Raw genomic sequence first — 22,651 nt, 5'->3', positions numbered from 1 at the left:
AAGAAAAGAAAAGAAAAGAAAAGAAAAGAAAAGAAAAGAAAAGAAAAAAGAAAAGAAAAGAAAAGAAAGGAAAAAGAAAGAAAAGAAAGAAAAAAAAAACTATCACCTAAATCCCTATTATTAATTAAAAAATGATAAAAAATTTTAATTTAGGTAAATGACATTTTAAAAACTAAACATAATTTTAATAAACTTAATTTATAATACTATTATTTAAAAATAAGCTCAATTTTTATATTTTTCAATTCTACTTTCTAAAGTAGATTTCTATGTATACACTGACCACACTTGTTTTTTTGTGACAGTCTTATGATAAAGTTTTATTCCTACCTCTCCTTATATTACTATTTTCTAAGCCCTTAGAATGATCCTGACATTATTTTTATTATATTTAGAGAAGACATCTAGCTGTGACTTACGTGGCAACAATCACAAAAATGAATTCTCAACTCGCATTTAGTGAAATACACACAAAAATTCAGACTGCAATTTATCTCCTTTCTTACCTTTACAACTTACCTAAGCATAACAACAATAATCTGTGAGTTACAGTAACAAAAGCACGTCGAAAACGACACCAAAAAGACATCAGTGGTCTTGTGGACTGTAAAAACTGCACATCAGTTATATTTGTCAATTCTTCCTCAGGGCCAAAACCAACACACCTATTTAAAAATAAGTAAGGTAGAATTTAAAGTCAAAATCACTTCTCCCAGTACAAAATGGTCAAAGTGGAAATCAGATCCTTTACCTTATTCCAACATCTTTTCCATTTTCTAAGATCCACTGCAATGAAGTGTTAAATATACCTTCATATTCAGGACCTAAATCCTAACAACAAAAATAGAGAAAAATAACTATTCTTAATCTACATTCGACTCTCTGTAAGGTATCCTTTATAACACACTCTATATAACATTTTTATTTTAACTATATAATATAAAATATTCATTACAGAAAATTTAAAAAGAATGAGAAAAAAGAAAAAAAAGTTAGCATTTTCCCACTACTCCAATATAATCAGTGTGAATATTTTGCTTTTTTTGTTTTTAATTTTACATATTTGGGAACTGAGTCTCTCTCACTCAGGCTGGAATGCAGTGGAACAATCTTGGCTCACTGCAGCCTCTGCCTCCTGGGTTCAAGCGATTCTCCTGCCTCAGCCTCCCAAGTAGTTGGGATTACAAGCGTCAGCTACCAGGCCGGGCTAATTTTTTTTTTTTTTCATACTTTTGGAGAGACAAAGTTTCACCATGTTGGCCAGGTTGGACTTAAACTCCTGACCTCAAGTGATCCGCCAGCCTTGGACTCCCAAAGTTCTGGAACTACAAGCATGAGCCACTGCGCCGGGCTTGGAAGTTCTTTATTATCATTAGTTTATCAGTGCCATCATAAGAGTGAATTCACCACTTTTTAAAATGCAATACTATTTACAAATGAACAAAGAAATGGCAAACTCTTCCAGATATGGATGTTTCACAGACATATTCTGAACACATAAAAGCAGTAAGCCTATCAACTAAAGAAAAACCGACCGGGTTACCAATCATAAGATTTGAGCATTCAAGTAAAAAGTAGAATTTTGAAAAACTAGCATTCATCTTTGTGATCTGGACAACTTCACAATACTTGAAGACCTTTCCAATGAGATTTGTGTAACATTCACAAATGCAGTTTTTTGATATGGAATAATGAAATGTGACCAATGCATTTGAAAAATTCTGATTTTTATAAAAACCAATCATGCATATAACATCATGCATAGGTAAAAGATCCATTCAAAGCACAAAATAAACAAAAGGATTTTATGAGACGAGAGTACAAAAAGTTCACTGATACAGTTTGACATTCCACATTACAACTAACATTTAAGAAACTACTACTTATAGAGGTTTGGTATCATATCAAAGAAGAGCATCTATCTACAATTATCTGAAAAGGCAACTAAAATACTTTCCAATGTTTTGACTACATATCAATGTAAGGCTGGATTTTAATGACGTACTTCAACTAAAACATCATGACAGGTTGAATACAGAAGCAGATAAGAATCCAGTCTCCTTTTATTAAGCTACAAATTTAAGAGATTTATAAAATATATAACAATGCCACTGTTCTCACTGAATGTTTTCATTCTGGAAAAGTCACTTTTCATAAAAATATATTATGTTAACATATAATAGATTCATTTTGCTTATTCTAAATACATAAATTTTTTTCAGTTTTAATTTTTAATATAAACATGTATTTTTGTAATATTTACCATTAAAAAGTAAATATATCTTTCTAATATAAACAAAAACATATAAATATATATCTCCCACAAACAAAAGCCAGAGAGTCCTCAGTAATTACAGGGAACAAAAAAGTTTAAGAACTGCTATGTGTGGGTAGAGTATTTTTAAATTAAAATAGTAAAAATAAATGTGGTATCATACTACACATACTATTGTTCTATTTGCTTTTTTTCATGGAACAAAATATTGTGTCAATGTCAGTATACATAGAAAAAACCCTATTTTTTCAACAAAATTGTATACCATTGTATGATTATTCTACACTTTTAATCAACTCCTTATTAATGAACATTTAGAGTATATCCAATTTTTAAAATTTATCAAATATAATACTGCTATAAACACCTTTACCATGTGCCAAGTAGTACTTTAGAAACTAAAGGTGCAGCATAAACAACACAGTGAAAATTCCCTATGTTCATGGAGTTTGTATTATTAGTATGTCTTTATGTCCTTTTTGACCAAAAAATGAATTTTTTTTTTTTTTTTTCTGAGACGGAGTCACGCTCTGTCAACCAGGCTGGAGTGTAGTGGTGCCATCTTGCCTCACTGCAACCTCTGTCTCCAGGGCTCAAGCAGAGTCTTGTGCCTTAGTCTCCCAGGTAACTGGGCTATTACAGGCATGTGCCACCACACCCAGCTAATCACTGTATTTTTAGTAGTAGCAGAGACAGGGTTTCGCCCTGTCGGCCAGGCTGGTCTCAAACTGCTGGCCTCAAGTGATCTGCCTGCCTTGGCCTCCCAAAGTACTGGGATTACAGGCGTGAGCCACCGTGCCTGGCTCATAGAGGAAAAAATGACTTTCTAAACACATAAATAAAAAGTCATTAAAATCTCTCTTAAGAAGAGATTCTTCTAAGAAGTGCCCTATTGTATTTTATCAACAAATTCTTCAACAGCATTGGAAATTATAAGGTTTTCATTTGATCAGTATAGTTTACTTCCTAATATAAAACTGATAAGTTATTCTAATGTATCAAATTTGCGAATGTAAGACAAAGTTTTATAAAGCAGAACTAATCTTGTTAGGCATCATTACATGAAACTACTACTGGGATTTTTAAGATGGTGAAGAGGCCATCTGTCTTTTTAAGCTTGGGTGTTTATTATAGCATTTACAAATATCAAAAAATTGCAGACAATGTATTTAATGCTTGAAAAAAGGTTTATATATGAGATCATTTCAATGGATATTATGAACTTAGAAATAATCATGATGAGAGCTAAATAGCTATCTGCTTAAAAAAATAAAACTACGTTTAATTTATATATACAGTTATACCTCAGTATTCACAGAGGATTGGTTCCAGGATGCCCCATGGATACCAAAATCCACAGATGTTCAAGTTCCTGACATAAACTTGCATAGTATTTGCATATAACCTATGCACATCATTCTTTATACTTTAAATCATTTCTAGATTACCTATAACACCTAATATAACGTAAATGAATATAGACAGTTGTATTTTTTAAATCTGTGTTTTTTCCATTGTATTTTTTTTCTTTTTATTCCCAAAAAGATTTTTGATCCACAGCTGGTTAAATATGTGGATGCAAAACCCATGTATACGTAGCACCAACTGTATTTATAATTATAAAAAAAATGTACTCATATGAGTAGCATAAGAATGAGGATACAAGTGATTTTTATTCGCTTTAATATTGTATTAAAATATGCAATACAGTTACACAAAATAATTTCAGGCAATTAGTTTCAATTACTACTAGAAATCACTTTGTGTATAAATGAAAATCTACAAAGCAAGATTAATATAGGTTACCAGTGCAGCTGAAGACAGTATTATTGCATTTAGTTTTCTTTGTAATGTTGTCACTACCGTACATTTTTAAAAAGGATTTTGTGTTCATTTGGTTCTTCAAAGACACAGATGTCACATAGTACCCTTCAAATACATGCATATATTAAAAATGAATGAAATAAATGTTGTATTTACTTGTACTTATATAGATGCTATTCAGCTTGTATTACTATGATTTGCCTAGTATCATGGCATGCTTTTTATTACTACATATACTACTGGACAAGTTTAATCTAGTCTTTGAAGACTAGACTATAAGCATAAGTTTCAGGTAACATAAAAACAAACTCCCACGGTTATTAGTTGCAAATTTTAAATATAAAAATTTTAGGAGGCTGACATTATAAATATTACTGTTCTCATCAAATATCCCTTAAAAATTAACAAGGACACCTACAGATCTAAAAAGCTAAGTACGAGGAGGAATGAAGGCCTTAAACCTCTTAGTTATAAAATAACAAGGGTAAGAAAAGACGATCTGTTGTTATTTTCCCTTTTTCTGTTTTCCTTTCCCTTGTTAATACCACTTGACATCCACTCACTATCTGGAATACAACGAAACCATGGAATGTTCATTTTATGGGTACACATTCTCAATAAACAATTGATTATTTAAAACCTCATTAAGGATTTAATAGGCTGAGGTCTAAAATATGCCATTATTTCCACAAATATATATATATATAGCGTTCTAGAGTATTAGAAAAAGGAATTTTTATAAAAGCAAAAATTGAATTATTTGCTTATGCCAAATAGTTGATGCTAATACTGTAGCATACATAGCATACACCTGATTTTAACAGTTTAAACTGCTTTATTATTCACTTTTTGTAGCCACCTGGAAAGCTGTGGGTACGGCAGGGGTTGGTCAACTTTTTCTTTTTTCCGTGAAGGGCCAGAGAGTAAATGCTTTAAGCGCCAGAGAGTAAACGCTTTAAGCTGTGCAGCCATATAAATTTCTTTCTTTTTTAAAAGCAAGCTTTAAAACTGTTGTAAAACCACAGCTCACAAGCCATACAAAAACAGGCAGGCTGGATCTGGCCCATAAGCCATGGCTTGCTAACCTCTGAGGTAAGGCATTCCAGCATCATAAAACAAACATTTTCCAATAACTGATGACAAAAATCAGGAGGAAACTAAGTTTTTAATTTTTAAGGCACAACTTTTATTACTATTGTTTATTACTATTTACTTATAGGCAAGAGCTCAGTCAGTATACCACTGACTGCTTCATGTAAATCTTTCTAAATTCGAAGTATATTTTCCCAAATCTTAAATCTAACACATGTGTGTAGTCACGCATATCCCATGACCTCTCCCAAATGTTATTTTCAAAATAATGGGTCGAAAATGTGTATTTTAAAACCCGCATCAGATGCTCTGAACTTGGATTACAGTTTCCAAGTACAAAAATAATACTGTTTCATTAAATAAGGCAACAAAACTTTAGTTAGTAAGAAGGGAAAAAGGCACTGGTATAGGGAGAAATCAAGCAAGGACTAAAAACCTACTATGGATAGTTTATGAAACTGATAATTTACATAGTAATAGCTATGCAGCTTTCCAGCTGGTGAATATTCTAGTGAACTGTGAGATGATATACACTATACATCAGATGGCACCTTTTAAGCTTAATTAAAATATAACACACAAAAATCCACAATACTGAATAGGATATCACTCCTGATTCAGTAAGAATTGTATGATCTTTCACCTGCTAGAATAACAGAAAAAAACATAGTCTTTAGAACCAAGTAGACCCAGGATCAGATCCTGGCTCCATTACAGATTAGCTATATGTACAACCTTAAATGGAACAAGTAAAAATATGCCACCTATTCAGATGTATCTACTTTGACCACCTTTTCCGATCCTAACCCTTAATAGCATCAGTACATTGCCCACTCAATAGCTGGAGCTGAGGATTATGAATCCACTCCATCCATCTAAGAGGCAGAACAATATACAGAAAAGACCAAGTACTTTGGTTCTATTCCCAGTTCCATCACATAGTAGCTGGATACTCTAGTTATTAGCCCCTCTACGGTTTAGTTTCTTTATGAAATTGGTCTAATACCATCTATCTTGTTGGATCATTCTGAAATTAGAATTAACATATAGAAAGTACCACATTGTACTTTATAAACTTTAATTATTATCATAAAATTTCCCCCTCACTCCACTTCTCAGAACACTCATTTTTCCACACAGATTTTATTAACAGTAATTAGCATTCTAGGCCATAAAAGTCTATCCAGCCCCATAATTTGACACATTTGCAGCTGTCTACTTTCCTATTTTCTTCACAAATCTTAAACATATTCATCGTGTTAAAGGTTAAGCAGGTTTTGAAAGCAACCTAGGAACGTAACCCATTCATTACATCATTCCATAAAAAGTTATACAAAGTTACTACCATTTAACTTAAAAACCAACCATGTATTTTCATGGAAATATAAACTATGTATTTCTTAAATGTTCCACCAGAGGGACCTCTTAACTTTTCACAAATTAAAATGAGCTTTCAATATCAAAAACAAGTTTTTTAAAAAGCTCAGGAAGAGCACTGGAGTAATTAGAAAAACAGTGTTTAAATTATTTAAATTAGTTATTAAGTTTATTAAATTTCCTTTGAAGAAGAAAACTGGATAAAGTAAGAATTAAACATAAATAATTAAATTCAAGAAAACAAAAACATGTTACTCAGGCTTATTCACTCATTTTCTCCATCAAACATTTACTATATTTATTGTGCTTAAAATGTACTAGAAGTTGTGAAAAAATTAGCTTATACCTATAGGGGCTCTACACATTCTTTGCTTTATTTATTCCTCAATCTAAAAATTAAATGTGTTGCTGGTGAAACTACAGTGCAAATATATGAAAATATGTAATAGATCTCTTTTTCCATAAGCAGAAGCCCCTCCACATAGATATTATAATCCTTGTTTGATACACCTTTGTAAAGAGTTTCCTCCATATTTATGCCAGAATATGGACAAAATAAAATAAAATAAAGGCTAGATTGTGCTAAAGCAGTTATTTCAAATTGGGAAGTAATACAGCAACATATATCAAAAGCATTTTTAAAAGTTCATGCTATTTGAACAAGTAATTTCCTTTTTAGGATTATTTCCTAAGAAATATTAGAAAATTACTATATGCAAAGATTAGAGTGATTTCATAATACTGAAAAACCACAAACCAATAAAATAAAATCATATAATGAAATATTCAGTGATAGAAAACATTTTCAAAAACCGTTCAGTGATTTTTGAAATACACACAATAATTTCAAGGGAAAGACACATGAATATTTATAGTATAAAATATTTATAATAAAGTAATATTAGCTTTAGAAAAAAAATTTATAATAATTAGAGGAAAATGGACCAATATTTTGCCAGTTGTTATCCTTAGATAGTGAATTGGAAGCTTTTTTCCTTTCATTTGCCATATGAATTAAATAATGAGTGTTATTTATTTATTTCTTTATTTTTGAGACAGGGTCTCACTCTGTTATCCAGGCTGGAGTGCAGTGGTACAATCAAGGTAATCCTCCCACCTCAGCCTCCTGAGGAGCTGGGACTACAGAGGGTCTACAGAGCCATGTACCACCACACCTAGCTATTAAAAATTTTTTTTTCTGTAGAGACAAGATCCCACTATGTTCCCCAGTCCAGTGTGCAACACTTGGGCTCACATGATCCTCCTGCCTTGGCCTCCTGAAGTGCTGAGATTATAGGTGTGAGCCACTGTGACTACCCAGTATTACTTAATTTTACGTTGAAAAAATGAGCATTATTAAAAATAATACTTTAAGACTTTTATATAGACCTTAAAACTATATTTTTCAGGGGAAAAACCCTGTTTAAAGCTCTCTCTGTTTTGCTTTTGGCAGTACAAACTGCATCTATGGTGATGACAAACCACAGCAGGTTTTATAGCATTTGAAAAACATGAAAAATGAGATTCCAAAAAGAAAAGGTAACAAAAACATACATAAACCTAACTATATAAAGAGTATTAACATTTTACATAAAATAATTATTTAACCAATTAAGAATGAAATTAAATTAATCCACAATCTTATAAAAATATGCAACAGAAATTCTAATAAATTAAAATAAGACAAAATTGAATATGAAACATAAAATAACTCAAGATATAAAAATATTCTAAAGGCTACAGAGTTCACTGGAGAAAAAGCATTTAATATAATTTAACATCTCTTCATGATAACTCTCAACGAACTAGGTACTGAAGGACACAATAAAGGCCATATATGGCAAACCCACAGCCAACAGCATACTGAATGAGAAAAAGCTGAAAGCTTTCCCTATAGGAAATGGAATAAGACAACAGTGCCCATTCTCACCACTCTTATTTAACATAGTATTGGAAGTCCTAGCCAGAGCAATTAGGCAAGAAAAAGAAATAAAGGGCGTCCAAACTGGAAAGGAGAAAAATTCTCCCTATGTGCAGATGACATGATGTTAATGTAGAAAACCCTAAAAGTTCCACCAAAAACCCCTTAGAACTGATAAACAAATTCAATAAACTTGCAGGCAGAAAATCAATTCTCAAAATCAGTAACATATACCAACAAAAAACTAGCAGAGAAAGAAATCAAGAGAGCAGTTCTACTCACAATAGCTACAAAAATAAATAAATGAATAAAATACCTACAATTAAATTTAACCAAGAAGGTAAAAGATATCTAAGAAAAACCATAAAACACCAATAAAAAAGACATCCCATGTTCACGATTAGAAGATTATGAAAACAACTACACTACTAAAAATAATCTATAGATTCAATGCAATTCCTATCACAATACCACTGACATTCTTCACGTAAGAAGAAGAAAACAATTCTCAAGTTCATATGGAACTATGAACAGTCAAAGCAATCCTGAGCAAAAAGAACAAAGCTGGATGCATCACACTATAAAACCTCAAAACATACTACAAAGCTATAGTAAGCAAAACAGCATGGTACTGGCATAAAAGCAGACACACAGACCATCGGAACAGAATAAAGACCCCAGAAATAAATCTACATATTTACAGCCAACTGATTTTTGACATAGATGCCAAGACCATTCACTGGGGAGAGGACAGTCTCTTCACTAAACAGTGCTGTGAAAACAGGCAGAATGAAACCAGCCTCCTTATTTCTCACCATACACAAAAACCAACTCAAAATGGATTAAATAATTTAAGACCTAAAATTATGAAAGTTCTAAAAGATAATACAGGAGGAATGCTTCAGTACATTAGTCTGGACAAAGGTTTTTATGGAGAAGACACAAATGCAAAAATAAATGGGGTTATAGCAAAATAAAAGATTCTGCAGAGCAAAGGCAGCAACAGAGTGAAGAGACAACTAGTAGAATGGGAGACATTTGCAAACTATTCATCTGAAAAGGGAATGATATCCAGAACACACAAGGAACTCAATGGGCAAATGAGCTTAACAGACATCTCTTAAAAGAAGACATACAAACAACCAACAGGTATATGAAAAAATGCCCAACACACTAATCATCAAGGAAATGCAAATCAAAACCACAATGAGATATTCACTCACCCCAGTTAGAATTGCTAGCATCAAAAACACAAAAAATAACAAATGCTGGCGAGGATGCAGATAAAGGGGAACTCTTATCCACTGTTGGTGGAAATGTAAAGTACAGCCATTGTAGACAATAGTATGGTGGATCCACAAAAAATTAAAAATAGAACTACCATATGATCCAGCAATCTCACTACTGGGTATATATCCAAAGGAAACGAAATCAGTAAGTGAAAGAGGTATCTGTACTCTCATTTATTGCCACATTATTAACAATAATATGGAATCAACCTAAGCACTCATTAACAGATGAATAAATAAAATGTGGTATATATACAAAGGAATATTATTCAGTCATAATAAAGAACAAAATTATGTGATTCACAGCAACACAGATGCACTTGAAGAACATTATGTTAAGTGAAATCAGCCAACCACAGAAAGACAAATACCATATGTTATCACTTGTGGAAGACAAGTGAGTTAGAAGTCCAAGTTAAGGACTACTAAGAACTTGGCTTATTTTACCTTTGGGGAAGCTAAAAAGTTGATCTTGGGGAGGCAGAAGACAATAGTGGTTACTAGAGGCTAGAAAGTGGCAAAGTGGCAGGGGGAGGGGGTGTAGCCAGAGGTTGGTTAAACAAAATTATAACCAGGTAGGAGGAATAAATTCTAGTGTTCTACAACACTGCAAGGCAACTATAATTAACAACAATTTATTATATACTTTCAAATAGCTAAAAGAGCAATTTTTGAATGTTCCCAAAACAAATAAATTATAAATGTTTGAGGTGATGGCTATGCTAATTACCCCACTGGATCATTACACATTGTATACATGTATCAAAATATCACACTATACCCCATAAATATGTAAAATTATGTTAATTAAAAATAATAAAAGTGGCTGGGTGCAGTGGCTCACGCCTGTAATCCCGGCACTTCGGGAGGCCAAGGCGGGTGGATCACGAGGTCAGGAGATCGAGACCATCCTGGCTAACACAGTGAAACCCTGTCTCCACTAAAAATACAAAAAAAAATTAGCCAGGTGTGGTGGCAGGTGCCTGTAGTCCCACCTACTCGGGAGGCTGAGGCAGGAAAATGGCGTGAACCCTGAAGGCGGAGCTTGCAGTGAGCTGAGATCGTGCCACTGCACTCCAGCCTGAGCGACAGAGCAAGACTCTATTTCAAAAAATAAGAAGAAGAAAACAAAAAAAGTTACAGTTCATTAATAACTTTTTTTTTAAGTAGATATAAGCAGTTTCCAACTTAACTCATGCAAGGGTGCTTCCGGTAACTTCTTTGCTGCCAGTCTCTAGTAGAACTAATCTTATATTCTACTGCTGCCTGGCTTAGACTTTGACTTACCCCAACCCCACGTCTGTGCCCCTTCTTTTTAACATGTACTATTACTGACCCGCAGCTACAAGAAAATGGTTGGGAGAAGTGAAAAAGAGGTTAATAATTCTGCACCAATCCCTGCCTCTTCCTCAGTTCTACCTTAATTACTTGTCAGGTCCTATCTTGTCCCCAGTCCCTATCCCATTTCTTCAGTCCTTCAAACACAATACAGTCAGTCCTTTTATCCATGGGTTCCACATCCATGGATTGAAATACTGAATAGAGTCAATACAGTCTATCATGAATCAAAAATATTTGGGAAAAAAACAGATGATTATGTCTGCATTAAACTTATACAGTCTTTTTTTTTTTTTTCCTTATTATACCCTAAACCAGGGGTGTCCAATCTTTTGGCTTCCCTTGGCCCCACTGGAAGAACTGTCTTGGGCCACACATAAAATACATTAACAATAGCTGATGAGCCAAAAAAAAAAAAAAAAAATCGCAAAAATTCTCATGTTTTAAGAAAGTTGACAAATTTTTGTTAGGCCGCATTCAAAGCCGTCCTGGGCTGGGAGTTGGACAAGCTTGCCCTAAACGATACAGTATAATAATAACTATTTATATACCATTTACATTGTATTATCAGTAATCTAGAGAAGATTTAAGGTATATAGCAGGATATACATAGGTTATATGTAAATACTACAGTATTTTATATAAAGGACTTGAGCATCTACAAATTTTTGTGTCCATGGGGTCCTGGAAGTAATCCCCAGATACCAAGGAAGAATTAATTATATTTAATATGCCTTAAGAGTCTCAGGATTCTTCTGAAAAGCAAATGAAACTTGCTTCAGGAATTTATGACCAATCATAACACAGATCTGTGGTATTACCTCTCAGAGATCAAATCTCAGAGGTTTAACTACATAACAAAAAGAAAATAGGAAAGAAATACTGAATGGAATAAGACAGTCCTACTATTAGAAGTAAAAACCCATTCAATTATTTTATAAGGAACAGTTTGCTTGCTTTGGATTCCCACTATGCCTTTCTTCATGGAATATTTTATTCTGTTTCCTTTAGCCTCCTCAATCCAATCCCTTTTTTTGCCTGCACCCTGACATTCGTCCATCTCATAACACTGAGCCCTATAATCATAACTCCTTCTTAGTCAAGATCTTTTTGAATTCTGATTCTTTAACTGTCTAGTCTATTAGCTATGACACTATCCATAAATTTTACTGTCATTAATGCTCTCATCTAGGTCAAAATTGAAAATAAAGACAATAAACAACCTTAAGCAAAATTTCTATGGCATGTTATTAGAGATTACTCGCTAGAGTGGCACTGATTTAATTAGAAAACACAGAAACTGAGTTTATTGGGAAGCTACTATAATCATCAGGCACTGAGCTAGGCATTTTATATACTCAAGCCTCCCAACAACTTTGACAGGTATTAACAGCAGCCCCACATTCACAAAGAAACGGGTTCAGAAAAGTTAAAGAGACTTTACCAAAATGCAATAGCTTCTACTGGCAGTGCCAGAATTTGACTCCAGATATAATCTCATTATTATACTGTCTTAGGATCTTTTTGGTACCTACATATAAGTCATGCATTAAGTTAAAAACTCAGTCAATATTTCTCTTTGTTGACAAGCATATCACAGGAGACTATTACCAAAACTTTGCTGAAAGTCTTAAAACATATACTACATTTTTAATTTTTAAAAAGTGGAGTGACATCAGCAAGATGGCAGAATAGGAAGCCCCAGACCCTCCTTCCCTCAATGAGACACTGATTCAACAAAAATACATGGACCAATTCCATTTAAGAAAAATCCAGATATTAGTTAAAAGGTTCCTGCACCTAGGCAAGCATAAAACCACCTGTATCAAAGCTGTTATGACAATTCATGTCACTCACTTCCCAGACACTCCCATCACCCTACAGGGCAGTGCAATAGAGAGGAAACTGCCAACTCGTGGCTTCCCCCTCAGAAGGAAAACAGAAGACTAGAATATACATCTAATGGTCTAACTTTTGGAGAAAACTGGTTTCTGTCGTGTCTGAATCTAACAGTTGAAAGACACCAAGTTAAGGACTACTAAGAACAAAGGCAACAGCACTCACTCATCATTGTCCCTACCCCCAGCTCGGCATGAAGAAAGTTGAGAAAAACCCCAACTCTTGGCTTCTCCCTAAGGAGGAAAAAAGTTAGACATGCATCCCAAGTTCTGACTTCACAGAGGCAGGGAGCGTTGCCTGGCTGTCTTCTGCCTCACCTGATTCAAAATGCTGACAGGACTTAGTATACTCTAGATACCTGGGGGGCCCTATGAAGAAAAAGGAGCTGGGCGAGGCACAGTGGCTCACGCCTGTAATCCCTGTACTTTGGGAGGCCGGGGAGAGTGGATCACAAGTTCAGGAGATCGAGACCATCCTGGCTAACATGGTGAAACCCTGTCTCTACTAAAAATACAAAAAATTAGCCGGGCATGGTGGCGGGCACCTGTAGTTCCAGCTACTTGGGAAGCTGAGGCAGGAGAATCGCTTGAACCAGGGAGGCAGAGGTTGTAGTGAGCTGAGATCGTGCCACTGTACTCCGGCCTGGGCAACAGACCGAGACTCTGTCTCAAAACAAACAAACAAAATAGTTGGATAGCTTATGGCAGCTCCATATAATCTACAGACACCAGGGATAATCTACAGATATCAGGGATCAAAAGATTATAAACTATGAGAAAATAAACCAGCAAAACTTCTCTAATTGGAAATTCACATGCAAAAGTCCAGAGAGGACACAACCACAACCACAGAAAAGATATGTAAGAAACCCAGAATCTCTATACAGACATATTGCTAAAAGACTTTCCCTGCACAAAGTCTACAAAGGTGGCTGGGTTTGTTTTTTTTTTTTTTTCTGTTGTTGTTAAATGCATGAATCCCAACACAAAGTAACAAGGCACATGAAGAACCACAAAAATACAGTCAATCAAAGAAACAAAACACACTTCCAAAACATATCTTAAAGAAGTAGAAGTCTAAGAATTACATGACAAAGAATTCAAGAAAAGCCATCATAAAGATACTCAACAAGATCAGGAAAACAATGCATGAACCAAGTAAGAATATCAACAAAGAGACAGAAAGTATTTTTAAAACCCAGAAATTTTGGAGCTAAAGAATAACTGAATTTAATAATTCATTAGAGGGGTTCAAGAGCAGACTGGATCAAACAGAAGAAAGAATCAGCAAACTCAAAGAAGGTAATCTGGAATTATTCTATCAGACAAGCAAAATGAAGAAAGGATAAAGACAAGTAAAGAAAGTCTAAAGAACTTAATGTGACACCATTAAGCCAACCAATATAAGCAATATAAGTAATATGGAAGTTTCAGAAAGAGAAGAAAGAAACAGGCAAAAAAAAAAAAAAAAAAAAAAATCCATGTATTTGAGGCCCAAAACTCCCCAAACCTGGGAAAGAAAATGGGCATTCAGACTCAAGGAAGCCAGTGAATCCTAATGAGGATAAACCAAAATAAGTCTATATTGAGACATGTTATGTTCAGATTGTTGAAAACCAAGGAGAGGAAAGCAGCCAAGAAGCAAGCTACTCATCACATACAAGGGAGTCCCCAAAAGACTTTACAAAGCAGAAGAGAGTGAAATAACATATTCAAAGTAATGAAAGAAAATAACTGCCAACCAAGAATACTGTGTGTGTGTGGTGGGCGAGGGGGTTGGGGGAGTAGTACATCATACTATTAAAAATGGCATATAATGTGAGACTTATGAATTGTTTATTTCTGGAATTTTCCATTTAATATTTGCAGACCATAGTTGACTGAGGGTTACTGAAACTGTGAAAAGCAAAACCATGGATAAAGGGGACTACTACATATCCAGAAAAACCATCCTTCAAAAATGAAGAAATAAAGACTTTTTCAGAATAAAAGCCAAGGGAGTTAATCATCACTAGAACTACTACATAAGAAATGCTAAACTGAGTGCCAAGTTAAATGAAAGGATGCTGCCTAGCAATGCAAAAGCATATGAAAATATAAAGCTTGCTGATAAAGGTAAATATATAGACAAAATCAGAATACTGTAACACTGTAATGGTGGTATGTAAATCACTTAATTGTGATATACAATTTAAAAGACAAAAGTGTAAAAAACTTTATAAAAATATGTTGATGATACACAATATGCAAAGATGTAATCTGTGACATCAATAATATAAAAAATGAAGAGAGATAGAAGTAGAGACTTTCCATGTGACTAAAGTTAAGGTGTTATCAGGTTAAAATATCATTGTGAATATAAGATGATTTATATAAGCCCCAATAGTAACCACAAATGCCTACAAAAGACACATAAAAGAAAACAAGAAAGAGATCACAGCTTGTCACTACAAAAAAAAAAAAAAAAAGACACACAAAAGAGTAAGACATGAAAAAGGGGACAAAAAAAGCTATAATACAGAGAGAAAATATTTAATAAAAAAGGCAATATAAGTCCTTCCCTATTAGTAATTACTTTAAATGTAAATGGACTAAACTCCCAAATCAAAACACACTGAGTGGCTGAATGAATAAAAAAAAAAAACCTCCAATTTTATCATGTATACACCTTAGATTTAAGGACACACACAGGCTGGCAGCCAAAAGATGAAAAAAGATATTCTATGCAGATAATAACGAAAAAAGAGTAGGGGTAGTCATATTCATATTACACAAATTGTTGACTTAAAGGCAACATGGTGAGATTCTGTCTCTACAAAAAGTTTAAAAATTAGCTGGGTGTGGTAGCATGTGTCTGTAGCCCCGGTTACTTGGGAAGCTGTGGTAGGAGGATCACTTGAGCCCAGGAGTTTGAGATTGCAGTAAGCTATGATCTCACCATTGCACTGAAGCCTGGGTGACAGGCCTAGACTCTGTCTCAAAAAAAAAAAAAAAAAAAAATCACATGAGACAAGGAAGGACACTCATTATATAAATGACAAAGGGGTCAATTCATCTGGAAGATTTAACAATTCTAAATATATATGTATCCCACATTAGAGTACTTGATTATATGAAGCGAACAATGACAAAAGTGAAGGGAGAAATTACAGCAACACAATAGAATGTTTCAATACCCCTCTTTCAATAATGAATAGAAGATCAATAAGGGAGCAGAAGACTTGAACAACGATTACAGATCAAATGGATCTAACAGAAATATACAGAAAATTCCATCCAACAGGAGTAGAATACACATTCTTATCAAGTGCACATGGAACATTCTCCAAATCAGATCATATATTAGACCACAAAAATCTTAACATATTAAAGATGACCGAAATCCTACCAAGTATCTTTTCACACCACAATGAAATGAAACTAAAAATCAAGAGCAGAGAAAAACTGAGAAATTCACAAATATATGTAAATTAAACAACATTCTCCTAGAACAAGCATTGGGTCAAAGCAGAAATCAAAAGAAAAATTATAAATTTATTAAGATTAAAAAAATAAAAAACACAACCTAACAAAATTTATGAGAAGCAGTAAAAGCAATACCAAGAGAGAGGTTTACAGTGATAAGCCTATGTAAAAAAAAAAAAAAAAAAAAAAAAAACTCAAATGAGAAATCTAACTTTACATCTCAAAGAACTAAAAAAAGAACATACTAAGCCTAAGGTTAGCAGAAGGAAGGAAATATAAATTAAATAGAGAATTTAATGAATCAACAAAACTGAGAGTTGGTTTTTCGAAAAGATCAAAATTGACAAACCCTTAACTAGACTAAGAAAAAAATCAGAATTCATTTCTGAGTTTATTATCTATTTTATTAAAGAAGAATTAATGCCAATCCTATTCAAATTTTTCCGAAAAACTGAAAAGGAGGAAACACTTCCAAACTCATTTTATGAGGCCAGCATTACTCTGACACCAAAGCCAGACAATGATACTATAAGAAAATTACAGACTAAAATCCCTGAGATACAAAAATCCTCAAAAATCCCTAGCAAACTGAATTCAAAAGCACATGAAAAGGGTCACACACCAGGATCATATACCTCAGACACAAAGATGGTTCAACATACAAAACTCAAAATTGAGTATGCTACATTAATAGAACAAAGGATTAAAATCACATGATCATCTCAATAGATTCAGAAAAAGCATTTGATAAAATTTAATATCCTTTCATGATAAAACCATTTAATAAAGAGGAATAGAAAGAAATTATCTCAATACATTAAAGGTCATACATGGAAACCCTTAGCTAATATACTCAATGGTGACAAACAGATTTTCCTGGCCAGGCACAGTGGCTCACGCTTACAATCCCAGCACTTTGGGAGGCTGAGGTGGGTAGATCACCTGAGGTCAGGAGTTCAAGACCAGCTTGGTCAACATGGTGAAACCCCATCTCTACTAAAAATACAAAAATATTAGCCAGGTGTGGTGGCACACACCTGTAATCCCAGCTACTCAGGAAGCTGAGACACATGAATCACTTGAGTCCAGGAGGTGGAGGTTGTAATGAGCAGAGATCATGCCACTGCACTCCAGCCTGGGCGACAGAGTGAGATTCTGTCTCAAAAAAAAAAAAAAAAAAAAAAAAAAGATTTTCCTGTAAGATCAGGAAGAAGGCCAGGGTAGCTATTTTTCCCATCTCTATCTGTCATAGCACTAGATATCCTAGCCAGAGCAATTAGACAAGAAAAAGAAATAAAAGACATCCAAATTAGAAGGAAGTAAATTTATCTCTCTAAACAGGTAACATAATCTTATACACAGAAAGCCCTAAAGAGTCCACCAAAAAAATCTTGTTAGTTGGCTGGGTGCGGTGGCTCATGCCTGTAATCCCAGCACTTTGGGAGGCCAAGGCAGGAGGATAACTTGAGTCAAGGAGTTTGAGACCAGTCTGGGCAACACAGTAAGACCCCTATCTCTACTAACAAAAAAAAAAAAAAATATATATATATATATATATATATATAGAGAGAGAGAGAGAGAGAGAGAGAGAGAGAGAGTTAGAATAAATAAAGTCAGATAAGTTGGAAGATATAAAATCAATATACAAAAATCAGTTACATTGCTATACACTAACAACAATCAATCTGAAAAGGAAGTTAAGAAAATAATCCCATTTACAATAGCATCAGAAAGATTTAGATATTTAGGAATAAACTTTACCAGGGAGGTGAAAGACTTATACACACTGAAAACTACAAAAAAAAAAAAAAAAAAGCTGAATGAAATAAAAGACACAAATAAATAGAAAGATATCTCATGTTTGTGAACTGGAAGACTTAATATTACTCAAATTACTATACTACCCAAAGCAATACAGCAATACAAAATCCCAAAAGTGTTTTTTTGCAGAAATAGAAGACATAATCCTAATATCCATATGGAACCACAAAGGCCTCATGCTGACTTTAAAACATATGACAGAACTACAGTAATCCAAACAGTATAGTACTAGCATACAAACAGACATAAATGGACCAGTGGAACAAAATAGAGAACCAGAAATAAAGCCACTGATGTATGATCCAACAATCTTCTACAAGGGTGCCAGACTATGCAATGGAGAAATGACAATCTCTTCAATACATGGTGCTAGGAAAACTGGATTTCCACATGCAAAAGAATCAAACTGGACCTTTATCTTACACCATACACAAAAATCAACTCCAAATGGAATAAAGACTTAAATGTAAGACCTGAAATTATAGAATTCCTTGAAGAAAACATAGAAGAAAAGCTTCTTGATGTTGATACAGGCAATAATTTCTTGGACATGACACCAAAAGCATAGGCAACAAAGGCAAAAATAGAAAAATGTGCAGTAAAAGAAACAGTGAAAAAGTGAAAAAGTAACCCACGGAATGGGAGAAAATATTTGCAAACCATGTATCTGACAAGGGGTTAACATGCAAAATGCATAAGAAACCCCTACAATTCAAAAACAAAATAAATAAACGAATTTAAAAATCAGTAAAGAACTTGAACAGCACTTCTCCAAAGAAGATACACAAATGGTCAACAGATAGGGTATTATATATATGTGGCATATATGCTATATATTCACACAGATGTATATGTATATAAATGGTATATGAAAAGATGTTCAACATCAGTAATCATTAGGGAAACACAAATCGAAAACACAGTGCGCTATAAGGTAAATAAATGGTAAGGATGTGGAGAAACTGGAATCCTACTATACTATTGGAGGGAATGTAAAATGGTACAGTCAGTATGAAAACAGTGTGGAGGTTCCTCAAAAAATAAAAAGCTGAACTACCATATTATCTATCAATCCCACTTCTAGGTATTTGTCTAACAGAATTAAAAGTAAAGTTTCAAAGAAGTATTTGCATTGCCATGTTCATTGATGAATTATTCACAATAGCCAAGAGGTGGAAACAATCTAAAAGCCCATCAACATGACTGGATAAAGAAAATCTGTGTATACATACAATGAAATGCTACTCAGCCTTAAAAAATGAAGGAAATACTGTCATGTTACAATATGATGAAATTTGAAGACATTATGGTAGGGGAAATAAGCCAGTTACAGGACAAAAATTGCAGGATTCAACTTATATGAGGTATCTGTTAATCACACTGATGGAGGCAGAAAGTAAAATGGTGGTTGCCAGGGATATGGGGCAGAGGAAAATGGGGACCTGCCGTACAATGGGTATAGAGTTTCAGTCATACAAGATGAAGAAGTTCTAGAGATTTGCCGTACAAGAATGCACATATAGTTGTACTGTATACTTAAAAATATGTTAATAGATTTTATGTTATGTATTTTTTACCACAATTTTAACAAGGGAATGGGAGGCATGAAATTTGTATGGCATGACTTGTCCACATTCAAATGCCAGCCACCTTCCAGGGATCAACATTTCCATTTGCAAGAACTCAAATCTTTATGAAATTATCTTTATGGAACTGGACTGACAACAAGCTTTCCTATATGGTTTTCAAATTCCACTTTTTGCTTCTGAGAAATCAGAATGACATTTATTCATCTTTAATCTTCTAGTACCTTTCCTTTCATTAAGATTTTCCAGAAATTATTTACAGTAGTTTAGAAAATTCAACAGCAAGTTCTCTTAGTATTCTGAGAAGAAACTGATCTGGGACAGAAGATTTTAAATAAATGGTTAGATGTTTACCTGCTTTCTTACATGCTACTACTCACCTATCTCAATTTCCCTCTGACCAATGTTTCTTTGTACCCTTTCCAAATTTATATGCATTCTCTCATAGAGAATGTTCTAAAACAAACTAAAAAAAATTGAACAGGTGGCTCACGCCTGTAATCCCAGCACTTTGGGAGGCCGAGGCATGCGGATCACTTGAGGCCAGTAGTTTGAGTCCAGACTGGCCAACATAGTGAAACCCCATCTCTACTAAAAATACAAAAAACATTAGCTGGGCGAGGTGGTGGGTGCCTGTAATCCCAGCTACCTGGGAGGCTGAGGCAGGAGAACTGATTGAACCCAGATTGTGAACGTTGCAGTGAGTCAACATCAGCCATTGCACTCCAGCCTGGGGAACAAGAACGAAACTCTGTCTCACAAAAAAAAAAAAAAAAAAAAAGTTGCACAATTTCACTTTCTCATAACTGCTCATATTACACCAAACAGTAGGTCCAAGCTTTTAACAGTACAATTAAAATAATCAAATATATGATTATTGTAAGTAGCAATGATTTATATAATTTTTTAAAATATAGCTATTAAAATTCTAATTTCACTGCTTACTTTTAAATACGCAGCTGCCTCTTGAACAGAAAGCGTTCTTTGACTAGAACTGCCACATTCATGATCTCCTGGAAAGATTAGCATATTATTAATTTTGAATCAGTACTCTCTTAAACACAAGAAAACAAACAATTCAAATATTTTATATATTACACAATTATAGGTTATATTATTATAATCAGTAAACAAAGAACATGAACAATATTATTTATACTTTCTAGAAGAGATTCCAGTAAGAATATAAACAAAGAAATTCCAGTAAGAATATAAACAAACAACTACCCTTACATTAACCACAACTTTTAAATGCATTTCAGTCCAAACGGGAACATATCTTTTTCTTACAGTCCCAACTAAATTGTAAGCTGTTATAGGAACTATGTCACACCGATGCCTATCCGCAGATCTTGGCACACAAGACGCCCTCCAGAAATATGTATTATTCCTAAAAGGGAAAAAATTCAGCAAATTCATTGTGCTAACTTAATTTACACATCTATTCTTAAAGCTAATCATTTAAAGGTTCAAGTAAGTTTGAATTTATTAATGAATTAAAGTATGTGCATTTTCAGAGTATAACTAATCCTATCTTTAGCAAGGGGTGTACATGCCTTAGAAATTGTTATAACATAGCCAGGTGTGGTGGTGTGCATCTATAGTCCCAATTACTCGGGAAGCAGAGGCGAGAAGACAGCTTGACTCCAGGAATTTGAAGCTGCAGTAAGCTGTGATCACCCTACTTCACTTCAGCCTGAGTGACAGAAAAGATGTTGTCTCAAAAAAATCTTAAAAAAAAAATTGTTATAACAGATCAACAGGGAAATCAGGTACAAGTTTCCACCTATGATCTGTTTTCTACAAAGGGATGTGCTACATATAAATCATTGGAAAACTACATTTATCTCTTATTTTAATTGTTGATAAGAAGAGAATTCAGAGCTTTTTCTTTAGACTGTAAGTGGTTATTAGAAATAAATTATCCTCATATTGAACTCCAATTGTCACGTTTTCCCTTCCCTGTGTCTTTCAAGTAGTTAAAAAACTTTCGTTAACATGAAAGTAGAATAATTAAAGTAAAATCCTTGGCAAATGTTTCTAAAATAAAAGTAGCCATGTTCTTATTTCAGTTTTGTTCAAGTAATCATTTTAATATCAGTAGCCATAAAAAGGGGAGAAGTACCTGTTAAATGAACAAGTCTTGAAAGTTTATTAGTGCATCCTCAGAGATGTAGATCCCACAGATTTAGAGCAGAGGTCTGCAAATTACAGCCCATGGGTCAAATCTGGCCTACTGCTGGTTTTTATAAATGAAGTTTTCTTGGAATACAGCCAAGCTCATTCACTTATGTAGTATTTATGGCTGCTTTCATGGTATAACATAACTGAGTGGTTATGACAGAGGCAAACTAACCTACAAAGCCTAAAATATCCACTATCTGGCCCTTTACAGCAATAGAGCTTGCTGACCCTTACTCAAGGGGAAGGAATCTTATCTTTAAGAGCACACCAGATTATGCTGATTTAGCTGGCCATTAACCATACTTGATAAAACAATGCTAGAGACACCTGTAGAAGCTTGTGTTAGCAACATCCCTGGCTAGCACAACTAGCATATACTTAACCTATCTCTGAGTGCTACAGTATACCAAATAAATGTCATTAGCTTGCAGTGTGTGAATGACAATCAAAGCAAAGAAGGCTTTTGGCAATATAATACAGAATTAAAAGCTTAAAAAATTGACCAGAATTAAGCACCTAATGGACAAAACATAGATAGATGAGAGAATGGGAAACTGTCAGGATCCTAAATACTTCCATTC

At 34.0% G+C, this 22,651-nt stretch overlaps 1 protein-coding gene across 1 annotated transcript in view; it reads right to left on the bottom strand.

Moving 5' to 3' along the window:
- The window catches only part of LEMD3 (LEM domain containing 3), a 79,407-nt gene that overhangs the window by 9,255 nt on the left and 47,501 nt on the right, over window positions 1-22,651 (bottom strand). The window contains exons 4-6 of the mRNA XM_023225121.1: window positions 20,832-20,899; window positions 752-831; window positions 520-665 (exon numbers count right to left, since the gene is read on the bottom strand). Coding sequence (XP_023080889.1) covers window positions 520-665; window positions 752-831; window positions 20,832-20,899 — 294 coding nt within the window. The remainder of the gene's footprint in view (window positions 1-519; window positions 666-751; window positions 832-20,831; window positions 20,900-22,651) is intronic.

Source organism: Piliocolobus tephrosceles, chromosome 10, assembly GCF_002776525.5.
Source record: "Piliocolobus tephrosceles isolate RC106 chromosome 10, ASM277652v3, whole genome shotgun sequence".
In the NCBI taxonomy this organism is placed as follows: Eukaryota; Metazoa; Chordata; class Mammalia; order Primates; family Cercopithecidae; genus Piliocolobus; species Piliocolobus tephrosceles.
The sequence above is the reverse complement of the archived record's forward strand: the minus strand, read 5'-3'. Positions and strand labels throughout refer to the sequence as shown.